Raw genomic sequence first — 12,686 nt, 5'->3', positions numbered from 1 at the left:
CGGCTCGCGCGGGCTGGAGCGGGTAGTTCAGCGTTGCCAGGCGCCAGGCGGCGCTCAGCATTGGAGCGCCGGACCCTGGAAACCTATGGAAACTCATGTCGTCATGGCAACTCGGCCACATCCTATTGGATACCTGCGCTATTTTGGCTGATCTGATTGGGTAGCTGCAGTGCTAATGCCCGCATCTGATTGGATGCCAGGGATTTTGGCTATTCTCTTTCCTCTCAGTATTTTTCCCTCGCAGTTGGGTTTCTTCCGCAAGCCCTGGCGGTGTGGAGACGGAAAGTGACTGGAGTCGCCAGGGGGCGTGAGGGGTGTTGGACGTGGCCCGGGAACGTGGCCAGAGTCAACGGACAAGATTGGCGCGCTCTCACGGTCGAGCCACCTCTCCTCTCGCCAGAGGGCGCCACAGAGGGCTGAGCCCTGGGAAGCCTTGGTGACTCGTGACGTCGGTAGTGGTCCATTCGTGATTGGCTTCCTCTGTCCCTGCAAATAGCAAAGTCACAAAGAGAAGGCTGGAAAGTTGTATCACGGGGAGAAATTTGTGTGTCCAGGAATTGTGACTCTGTTCTTAAATCCTTAAGTATGCAAAGGACATTTGTCTTTTGTAATTGCCGTAATCAGGTCCCAACGTGCAAATTGTTATTAGAGTGGGCACCTACTGCAGCTTGGACGCCTGTCGTTTTTGCCTGACATCTGTTAATCTCTGATTTTCTTTTTCATTAACTTACTTTTTAAAAAAGCAGTTTTAGTGTATAGGGAAATTTGAGTGAAAAATACAGAGTTTAATATACTCCCTTACTACCTCCTTCCCCCAAATCCTCCGTTAACATTTTGCAATACTACGGTATATTTGTTACAAAAAGCCAACACTGGATACAATGTTATTAGCTAAAGTCTTTAGTTTATGTTAGGGTTCACCATGGAGCTGCACAGTGTACATTCTATGGTGTATATGGTTTTTAAAAACCAGACTTTGTGTTTTAGATCAGCCTTAGATTTGCAGCAGAATTGAGAGGAAGGCACATCAATTTCTCATACCCTTCCATCCCCCACCTCATACACCTATTTAATAGCCTCTAGTATTACCAACATCCCCCACCAGAATTGTACATTTTTTATAATTGATAATTTGCTACACTGATACATCATTATCTCCCAGAATCTATCCTAGTTGACAATAGAGTTCCTTCTACATATGTTTGTATGGGGATTGAACGCAGGATGCTTAGCCACTGAGCCACATCTCCAGGCCTATTATTTTTATTTTTGTGTACTGGGAATTGAACTCAGGGGCACTCGACCACTGAACCACATCCCCAGACCTATTTTGTGTTTAAATTTATTTAGAGAAAGGATTTCACTGAGTTCACCTCACTTTTGCTGAGTCTGGCTTTGAACTCACCATCTTCCTGTCTCAGCTTCCCAAGCTGCTGAGATTATAGGCGAGCACCACTGCACCTGGCTCCTAGCCTTTTTTTTTTTTTTAATGTTGAGACAAGTTCTCACTAAGTTGCTTAGGGCCTTGCTAAGGTGCTGAGGCTGGCTTTGAACTTGTAATCCTCCTGCCTCTGCCTCTTGAGCCACTGGGATTACAGGTATGCGCCATTGAGCCTGGTTCTTGGTGTCCTATATTCCATAGAGCCAGACAAAGCTGTAATGACATGTAGCCACTCTTGCAGCATTACATAGAATAGTTTTACCGTCCTGAACACCCCAGAACTCCACTGATTTATCTTTCGCTTCTCTTAACCCTCTGGTCTTTACTGTCTCTCTAGTTTCGCTGTTCTAGAATGTCATATCATTGGGATCCTACCAGATGGACATTTTCCACATAGCACTGTGCATTTTAGATTCCTTCTTGTCTTTTTGTCACTCAGTCTACATGAACCATAATTTATTCACCTACTGAAGGACATCTTGGTTGCTTCCAGATTTTGGCAATTATGAATAGAGCTGCTATGAACATCCATGTTCGGGTTTTTGTGTGGACATAAGTTTTCAACTCATTTGGGTAAATACCAAGGAGCTCAACTGCTGTACCATATGGTTAGAGTATGTTTAGCTCTGTGAGAAACGGCCAAACTGTCTTCCAGAGTGGCTGCGTGAGCGCGCATCCCCACCAACGATGAATGAGAGTTCGCACTGCTCCGTGTCCTCACCAGCATTTGGTGGTATCAGTGTTTTGGATTTGGACCATTCTAATGGGGAGAGGCAGTATCTCATTGTTGTTTTAATTTTTCATTTCCTACAGCATATGATGTTGAATGCCTTTTCGTATGCTTATTTGCCATCTGTATACCTTCTTTTTTCTCACCCCCCTCACCATTTTTTTTGGTGCATTGTAGTTGTACATAATAGTGGGATTTGTTGTTACATATTCATACATGCACGCACTGTAACAACCATCTGTATATCTTCTTTTTTTCTGTTCAGCTATTTTGCTCATTTTTAAATTGGGTTGCCTAATTTCTTATTGTTGAGTTTTAAGAGTTCTTTGTATATTTTGGATACCATCCCTTTATCTGATATGTGTTTTGCAAAGATTTCCCCCATCATCTGTAGCTTCTGTTTCCATTCTCTGAAACTCCTGATTCTCCTATCATCCCTCCTCAGCTGAAATCCACATTCTTTGTATTCTTCCAGGGATCCAACAGTGGGAACAAGAGCCAGGCCAGGTCAGTGAGAGCATTTCATCACCCGGGCTATAATAATTGGTCTGAAAATAGACATGCGACCCAAGTTAGGACAGTGAGAGCTAATCTTGGGACTTTGGAATCAGCATTTAGCACAAAGCTGTCCTCTTCCTGCTAGGTTGATGAGCTAATAGGATGAAAGCCTGGGCTCTCTTTGCCTTATGAGGGGAGAGTCTCTACCTGAGGCGAAAGTCAAGATACAGCAAGTAATGCCCGAATAGGAAAAGAGATAAATTCATCTGAGCACTTGGATCCAGCCTGCCTAAAGCTAGTTATGTAGCTCAGTTCCGGAAGGCAATAAATTCCCGTTGTCGAAAACAAAAAGGTAAGCCTGGCGCAGTGGCGCATGCCTGTAAATTCAGGAGGTTCATGAGTTCAAAGCCAGCCTCAGCAAGAGCGAGGCACTAAGCAACTCAGTAAGACCCTGCCTGTCTCTAAATAAATAAAAATATGGCTGGAAATGTGGTTCAGTGATCAAGTGTCCCTGAGTTCAATCCTTGGTACAAATAAACAAAACAAAACAAATAGGGCTGGGGCATGTGGCTCAGTGGCAGAGCACTTGCCTAGCATGTGTGAGACACTGGATTCAATTCTCAGCATCATATATAAATGAAAAAATAAAGGTCCATTAACAACTAAAAAAAATTAAAAACCCAAAAGGTAGAATAACATCTACAGTTAATAATAATAACTGTAAACAGTATAATAATAATTAGAGCATCATGCTATTGCAAGGAAAACAAATAGATCAAAAGAACAAGACTAAATGTCCATACATATATGGTCACCTGCTTTATAACAAAAGTAAAATCAAAGTATAGTGATATTTTAAAAAATGATCTTTTTGAAGATCATTTCTTCAAAAGATCATTTGGAGATATATTATATCTCCAAATGACCTCTACTTCACACCAGGCACAGAATTCCAGATGGGTTGTAGATTTCAATGTTTAAGCTTAATCAATAAAACCTCTAGAAGAAAACATTGTAGAATATCTTTGGGACCTTCAGGGTAGGCAAAGATTTCTTAAGAAACAAAAAAAAAACTATAAAGTAAACTATTGATAAACTGAACGTCATTAAAATAGAAACTATGTTCATCAAAAAAGTCACTAAAAAAATGAACAGACAAGCCAAAGAGTCAGGGAAGTTTTTTTTTGTTTGTTTGTTTGTTTTGTTTTGTTTTTTGTACCAGGGATTGAACCCAGCATCGCTCAACCACTGAGCCACATCCCCAGCCCTTTTCATATTTTATTTTGAGACATGGTCTTGCTAAGTTTCCTAGGGCCTCAGTAAGTTGCTGGAGGCTGTCTTTGAGCTTGTGATCCTCCTGCCTCAGCCTCCTGAGCTGCTGGGATTACAGTTGTGCCCTAAAACAGTGAGTGCCAAATCGGAAACCCCCTGAAGGTTGAGTGACAGTAACATGGGCATGCTAGTCCCCTAATATGCTCTCATAGGACAATGACAGTAAATTACACAGACCAGCCAGCCACCACCTGGACCAATCTCACAGATGTGCTACCTGGAAGAAGTCAGATTCAAAGGAGTTTCCAAAACCAGGCAAAACAGACTTAGGGAGGCAGTAATCACACAGTTACCTTGGTCATGAAGGAGTAGCCCGCAGGGAGCTGGGGGGAATGTGGGGACTGGTGACCTGAGTGATACACACTGCACACTTCTGCATTTTCCTGCAGCCATATTCTACTTCGTTTTTAAAGGCCAGTTTTCTGTGACACAGACAACAAATGGCCACCCTGTGTGTCTCTCTTCTTCCCTTTCTCAAATATAAATTGTGCTGGTTTTCCCATCATCCCTCCCTGTTCTGCCCCAGGATGGGTTGCTGAGGGCGGCCGTTCACCTGGCATTCCTTTTTGCATCAAGGGAGGCTGTGTGTGGTCCTTGAGAGACAGGCCCAGCATCCGGAGATCCCATTCTGAAGTTCCACATGACTTTGCACTACCTCTCCTTGGAGAGGAGTACAGGCTTATGCCATTGCACTTGGGTGATTGTATTTTGTTAGGTAGGAGTATTTTTTAAAGAAATCAACCTTGGTGAGCTATAATTTATGTCTAAGAAAATATACTAGGGGCTGGGGCTGTGGTCCAGTGGTAGAGCATTTGCCTAGCACATGTGAGACACCGGGTTCCATTCTCAGCACCACATATAAATAAATGAATAAAATAAAGGTCCATTGGGCTGGGATTGTGGCTCAGCGGTAGAGCGCTCGCCTAGCACGGGCAGGACCACATAAAAATAAAGGCATTGTGTTGTGTCCATCTACACCTAAAATATAAATATTTAAAATAAATAAATAAATAAATAAAGGTCCGTCAACATCCAAAAATTTTTTAAAGTAAAAGAAAATATACTGCTGGGCATGGTGGTGCACACCTAAAATCTCAGAAGTTCAGGAGGCTGAGGCAGGAGGATCACAAGTTCGAGGCCACCCTCAGCCACTTAGTGAGGCCCTGAGCAACTCAGTGAGACCCTGTCTCTAAATAAAATATAAAAGAGGGCTGAGGGTGTGGCTCAGTGGCAGAGCACCCTGGGGTGTTAACCTTAGTGTGTGTATAGATAGGTATCTGTGTCCACATGTTCACAGGAGCATTATTCATAATAGCTAAAATATGATAGGAAGTAATTCAAATGTCCACCAACAGATGAATGGATAAAAAGGTGGTCAACACATAAAACAGTTCACCTTAAAAAGGAGGAAAATTCTGGCACATGCTACAACATGGATGACCCCCGAGCACATTATGCCAAGTGAAATGATCCAGTCTCAAAAATATTGTATGATTCCACTTACATGAGGTACCTAGAGTGGTTGAGCTCATAGAGGATCCCCCCCACACCGAATGGTGGGTGGTAGGGGCTGGAGGAGAGGCATGGGAGTTGTTTCCTGTGTTCAGAGTTCCAATTATGTGAAACTGGAACAATTTTGGAGACAAGGCAGTGATGTGTGCACAACAGTGTGAGTGTGTCTGATGTTCTCATTCACCTAAAAGTGGTTTGCTTCCTCACAGAACTAGAAAAAAGTCCTAAAATTCAGTTGAGAGAATTGAAGAGTGAGAACAGCTAAAGCAAACCTGAGCAAGAAAGGCCAGGTATCAACACCTGACTGCAAACCACACCACAGGGCTCTAGTAGCAAAGCTGCACGTAACTGGCATCAAAACAGACACCCAGACCAGTGGTCCAAAACAGAAGACCCAGAGACAAACCCACATGGATACGGTCATCCGATCCTTGACGAAGATGCCAAACACTACATTGGAGAAAAGGCAGCCTTTTAAACCAGTGGTGCTGGGAAAACTGGAAGCCTCTATGTAGAAGACAGAAACTAGATTCCCCCACCCTGCGCGAGTCAATCAACAGTGCAGCAAAGACATTGGAATTAGACCAGAAATTCCGCAACTGCTAGAAGAAAACATAGGGTCAACACTCCAACATAGAAGCACAGACAATAACTTCCTCAAAAGGACTTGTAAAGTTCAGGAAATAATGCCAAGAATTAATAAATGGGACGATATCAAATTAAAAGGCTTCTGCACAGCAAAGTAAACAATCAGAGCACAAAGAGAGTCTACAGAATGGGAGAAAAATCTTTGCTAGCTACTCTTCCAACAGAGGATTAAATCCAGAACATGCAAAGAATTAAAAAAATTACCACCCAGAAAACAAATGATCCAATCAATAATGGGCAAATGAATTAAACAGACACTTCTTAAAAGAAGAAATACAAATGGCCAATAATTCTATGAAAAATCCTCAACATCTTTAGCAAGTAGGGAAATGCAACTCAAAACTCCACTGAGATTACATCTCACTCCAGTTAGATCAACAGCCATGGCTAGTACAAATAATAAATGCTGGATGTGGGGAAAGGAACACTGTTAGTGGGATCGTGAACTAGTACAACCACTATGGAAATCGGTATGGAGCCTCCTCCAAGGACGAGGCATGGAACCACCATACGACCCAGCCAGACCACTCCCCTGTGTTTATCCAAAAGAATTAAAGTCAGCGAGCTCTAGCGATACATGCAGAGCCATGTTTATGGCAGCACAATTCCACAATAGCCAAATTAGGAAAGAAAACTAGGTGTCAATCAACAGATGAATAAAGAAGATGTGGTGGAGATACACAATGGAGTTTTACTCAGCCACGAATAAAAATGAAATTATGTCATTTGCAGAAAAATGGATGGAAGTTGAAATAAGTCTGAGTCAGGAGGTCAAGGGTCATATGTAGAAGCCAGAGAGGAAAATGGGGGGGGGGTGAAACGGGGTGGGGGACTTCACGGAAATGGAAGGGGAAAGGAGTAGAGTAGAAGAAGAGGACCAGGAGGAGGAGGGAGGAGCGGAGAGGGGAGGTATTGTGGGGACAGGACTGACCCAATTATATCATCATGTTGTGTGCATGTACAAATAAATAACAATAAATCCCACTTTTATATGTAATTACATATGACTTTTATGTGTAGCTAACCAATTTTAAAAAGCAAAAAAAATTAAATAGAAATTTCACAGGACAAAAATAACGGTAAATTTTACATGTATTTTGGAACAATTAAAAAAATTTTAGCCTTTTCAATTAAAATATTTTAGTGCACCAACTCTGAGCGCACACCGTTCAAAGAGTTCTGGCCGGTGTGTCCAGTGGTGTGACCACCCCCATCCTCAAGACAGAAGGCAGCTCCACCATCCCAGAATACTCCCTGGTGCCCATCTGTAATCATGGCCCATCCTGACACGCCGCACATCACGGCCCAGGCGACAGATCTGCTTTCTGTCCCTGTGGATGAGAGTTTCCTGCTGTACAATTTCATGTAAAGGTCACCACACAGCGTGCGCCTGGACTCCTCTGCTCCAGGCTCCCTTCACCAAACACAGGTTTCCGAGAGGTACCTGCAGTGCGACACCTGTCGGCAGGTGGTTCTCTTCACTGCCGAGTCGCATGTAGTCCTGCGGGGACACCGCCCTCCACTCTCCCTTCTCCCGCTGATGGGCAGTTGGCTGTTTTCCAATGTTCCTGGTCGGGACTATTATGAATATTTGTGGGCCCATGTTTTTACTCTTGTGGGTAAATACTTAGGAGAGGGATTACTGAGTCACATGTTAAGATTATGTGTGTAAGAAAGGGACACCCTTTCTCCAGGTGGGCGTAGGGTCACGGTAGACCCCAAAAGACAGTCCACGTCCCAACCTCCAGAGCCTGTGAATGGAAACTTTTGGGAAAAGGGTCTTTGCAGATGTAATTAAGTTAAGGATCTCCAAAGGAGATCATTTTATATTTAGGCTGGTGCTCAAACCCAGTGACAAGGGTCCTTATTAAGAGAAAGACGCGGGGGCTGTGGGGAAAGCCATCTGGAGGTGGACATAGAGACTGGAGTGACAATCTACCAGCCAAGGAATGCGAGGTCTGCCCACAGCTGCCAGCAGCCAGGACAGAAGCATGGACTGGCTCTTCCCCAGGGCCTCAGAGGGAACCAACCCTGTGGGCCCCTTGATGCCAGACTTCCGCCTTCCTGAACTGTGAGGGAATAGGTTGTGTTGTTCCCGTGAGCCCTTCTGCAGCTACCTGGTACAGCAGCCCTACCAAGCAAGGACAGCAGTCATGTGGTTTGGCATCACAGATTTCTGGAAAAAGGTGTGTAGGTGTGAATTAACTCCAAATAGCCAAGGGCAGGACGTAATAGAATGTAGTGGACATCTATTTTAAGGGACTGTCCCTTGTCCACTGCCATGCAAGTCTTTCAGGACTGACAATCAAGGGACCCCCCTACATTCTCTGCTAAAGAATGTTATGGCTGGCTGGGGCTGCAGCCCAGTGGTAAAAGCGCTTGCCTTGCATGTGTGAGGCACTGGGTTCGATCCTCAGCACCACATAAAAATAAATAAAGGTCCATAAACTAAAAAAAAAAATGTATAAATATATATGAATGTTATGGCTTCCAGGAGATGAATTCACCCTTCCAGGAAAAAGGGAGGAGTCCCGAGGGGGTCTGGGCCAATCAGAGGCAAGAGGGCAGGGCAGGAGTCATCAGTGATGGGGGGGAAGGGACCCAAGAGCATGTTTGCCCAGCTGGGTGCAAATTCGGTGGTGGGCATCTAAAGCCTGAACAAGACCAATCAGAATTTTTTTCCCTGATTAATATGGAGGGACAGAGAGGAGCCACATTTTGCTACCTCAGAAATTATCTGCCCTGTGGGCAAATATAGCAGGACCTGCTAATCTCTTAAAATTGCAGCAGGTCCTGTGAATGTCTCACTCAGACACCACCTCCCTCCCTCTGCTTCCTCAGTGGCAAAGCCTTGCGCCCCGTGATGGAGACCAGACATGACAGATGCCCACTTCCCCAGAGTGCTTTGCAACTTCAGGTGGCCACAGAGCCCAGTTCTGGCAAAAGAGAAACTAGAGCCCTTCGGGGGAGAAAGAGCTGAGCACATAAGGCGAGGCCCGTCGACATGGCCTGCTTTAATGCCGCTGGGTGAGAACATCATGCTTGGTGTGGCTTCAGACAGCTTGTCCTCGTGAGGGGAAGGCAAAGCCAGTCTCCGAGACGCCAAAAAACCTCAGGGGCTGGTGTTGTGGAGCCTGGTGCCTGAACTAACCCTGGGACTGTCTGTCTTTGAAAGATTTGTGGTGAGCACAAGAAATCTCCATCCCTTAAACCCATTCAGTTTTGTTGTTGAGTTTGGTTGGTTGGTTTTTGCAGCCGAAGGCATTGTAACAGATGCAGCTTAACAAGCCTGGATGCCAAACGGTCATCTCATTACTACTGCGAGACCTAGATGACAACAGTGGAGGGCAGCGGACGTGGAAGAGTCACTTGACCCCCGCCTCCAACTATGCCTGAAGTCCCTGTGTGCCCCCAAAATCCGCATGCACAGAGGTCTTTCAGTTCTCTTGAGGATCTGTGGAACATTTTGTGACCTATAACCACAACAGTCTTGGCTAATGGAATCTTTAGAAACTAAGGCTCAGAGGGATGGATGAAGCTGCCCAGCCATGGAAGGAAACACGCCTGTGTCTCAACGCACGGCCGGCATGTTCCAGGACAGCTTTTCAGTCCCAGAGAGGACAGGAGCCGCCAGTGAGTGAGACCCACGGAGTGTGTTTATTCTGGCGTTGATAGCAGCAGCGGTGGGGGGATCGGCCAGACACGGGGTGTGGCAAACACAAGGGGCGGACATAGGTGTGAGCGAGTGTTCGGGGACACAGAGGACTGGTCTGATGACATTCACACACGTACAAGGGTCAGGACACCAAGTCTTGGACAACAGTCAAGAGACAGAGACAGAGGGTTTGTGGGGCGGGGGTCCCCCAGACATGCATGGCCCCTTGCCTCGAGGGGGAGCCCCAGGAAAGAGAAGACAGACAGTGGAGACTGAAAGCCCCCCACCCTGAAACAGGGAGCTGGGCCTGCCTCCCCGCCTCCCGCTCCAGGGGGAGAAAGGGCAAGCCCAGGGCTGCCCCGCACCAGCAGCTCGGACATTATGGCTTCGAGGAGATGAGTTCACAGTCCGGGCAGGAAGGGATGGGGGCCTGGTCCGATCCCGGGCCTAGGCCAGACCTGCACAACAGGGCAAGAGAGAGGAGGTCAGCAACCAGAGAGTAAGGTCATGACCTTTCCGGTCCCCATCAGTGGGGACCAGAAAGCCTGGGCCTTGGCCTCCCCTCTCTCAGACCCAGGGTCCAGGCCCAGCCTCCTCCCTCAGACCCAGGGGTCCAGGCCCAGCCTCCTCCCTCAGACCTAGGGGTCCAGACCCAGCATCCTCCCTCAGACCCTGAGGTCCAGTCCCATCCCTCCTCCCTCAGACCCGGGGGTCCAGGCCCAGCCTCCTCCCTCAGACTAGGTTGGCCCCCCACCCTGTTTGGGTTCCTTACCCCTCACTCTGAGTTCTCTTTCTCTGATAGTCCTTTGCTGCCTTTGGTGAAGCTGGTCAGAGTCTTTTCCTGAAGGGGAAATCCAGAACATTCAGCAGGGGACAGAGGCAAAATGACCACTAAGGATCAACAGGAGAGACAGCACTCCTGCCTGTGTGCTCTTCACACTCAGCTCCGGGGAGACGGGGCAATCGGTATGACTATCTCCTTCTGTGGACAGGGAACCACGGCACAAAGAAGGCCAGTCCCTGCAAGTGCAAGGGGAGATGAGGCTCGAGGGCGACAGGCCTCCGAGGAACTGAGGCTTCGTCCTGGGGGAACTGAGGAGGCAGAGAGGGCTGTAAGCAGGGGAGGAGCAGGGGCGGCTCTGGGGCCCCATAAAGCTCTGTGGGTGGAAACTCAGGGGCAGAGTCAGGAACCAGCCCTCCAGCACTGCCCGGCCTGGGCTGTGGCTCAGCGAAAGCTTCCAGAGAAGTTTGTGGAATGAATGAGCAAGTGAGTTAGAAGCCTGGAGGACTAAAGGAGTGGGGGGCTCTGGTGGGGCCCCCCTCCCACCAGAGTCAGAGTCTTCAAGTCTCCGATCCAAGCTCTGTACCCAGAGGGTCAACCCCTCATCACCACCAGAAAGGAAGTCCAGGCAGGACCGGACTGAGGCCATGGGGAATTCACCCAAGTGCCATGGGTGAGGCTGTGGCCCCACCCAGCCATCAAGCTGAGGAAGATATTAATGTGATATTCTTTAAAAGTCAAAATGAATGCAAAAATCCATGATGAACAAAATACCAAATTTTAAATGAGGATAGTGGTCCCATGCCATCAGATGGACTGACCGAGGATTTAGGGTCTGTTGACCCTTTTGGGCCAGTGTGCACCCCTACAGACGTGTTTTTTGTGGTGTGTGTGTGTGTGTGTGTGTTACTGAGTATGGAACCCAGGGCCTCACACACACTATGCAATCTACCACTGAGCTATGTCCCCAGCCCTGGTGTTGTATCATTACTATTATGTGCCAGGGATTGAACCCAGGGGTGCTTATCCACTCAGCCACATCCCCAGCCCTTTTTATTTTTTATTTTGAGACAGGGTCTCACCAAGTTCTTAGGACCTCACTAAGTGGCTGTGGCTGCCTTTGAACTTGGGATCTTCCACCCTCAGCCTCCAGAGCCCTTGGGATTACAGGCATGGGCCACCTCACCCAGCTGCTGTGTTCCATTTTGACTTTATTATTTTCTTATTTATCATAAGTGTCCTCACCCAGTACACCACATCCACTAATTTTCACGACCTGCTCCAAAATGCTTCATTTTATCACCCAGTTTCCCCCTTTATTAATATCTAGCACCCAGGGGTAATAATATTAGCCCACCCTTGACTGAACCCTTAACTCACCAAATCCTTACATCTGTCCCTAAGGGTAGTTGCTATTAACAGCTCTATGTCCCAGCACAGGAAACTCTGGCACAGAGAGGTAAATTGGCTTGCTCCGGGTGGTACAGGGGTCCTAGAGCAGGCTTTGACCCTAGACCATGCGGTTCCTCCCTCCGGAGCGTCTGCCCGCCGCACTCACCTCCACCAGCTGATGCCAATGCTCCACGGGCTTGCGGGGGTTCGCCAGCATCTCCGCCCAGTGCTCGCGGCCGTGGGGGTCGGCGGCCTCGGGGCCCACGCGGCACACTCCGATCACCTCGTTGTGCCCGATGCTGGGGTGCGGGTGGTGATTACCAGGGGAAGGGGGAGGTCGGCCGCGCCACCCGCCCAGGCAGCGCCGCTCACCAGTCATAGTCCACCACGGCGATGCTGAGCCCCACGTTCTCCACACTCTCGGGGGCCACGTCGAACACCAGCGCCTCATTGTACGTGGGGTTCAAGGTGTTCTTTTTGATGGAGGTCTTCCGCTTCTTCAGACGCCGCCCCTCGCTGATCAGAGAGGCCTTCACATAGGGGTCTAGGGAGAGGGAAGGGCACAGGGCTCATGTCCAGGGGTCCAGGCCCAGCCTCCTCCCTCAGACCCAGGGGTCCCAGACCCAGGCCTCCTCCCTCAGATCCAGGGTCCAGGCCCAGCCTCCTCCCTCAGACCCAGGGACACAGGTCCCAGCCT

General features: G+C 47.7%; 1 protein-coding gene across 1 annotated transcript in view; it reads right to left on the bottom strand.

The window, feature by feature from the left end:
• Positions 1-9,795: 9,795 nt before the first annotated feature.
• Positions 9,796-12,686, bottom strand: part of Syt3 (synaptotagmin 3) — a 12,947-nt gene continuing 10,056 nt past the window's right edge. Inside the window, 4 exon segments of the mRNA XM_015496453.2 lie at positions 9,796-10,274; positions 10,589-10,657; positions 12,156-12,288; positions 12,362-12,684. Of these exon segments, the coding sequence (XP_015351939.1) occupies positions 10,592-10,657; positions 12,156-12,288; positions 12,362-12,684 (522 nt within the window). The 3' untranslated portion in view covers positions 9,796-10,274; positions 10,589-10,591.

This window comes from Marmota marmota, unplaced genomic scaffold, assembly GCF_001458135.2.
Source record: "Marmota marmota marmota unplaced genomic scaffold, marMar, whole genome shotgun sequence".
In the NCBI taxonomy this organism is placed as follows: domain Eukaryota; kingdom Metazoa; phylum Chordata; class Mammalia; order Rodentia; family Sciuridae; genus Marmota; species Marmota marmota.
Note: the sequence above shows the minus strand (reverse complement) of the source record. Positions and strands in the feature narration are given on the sequence as shown.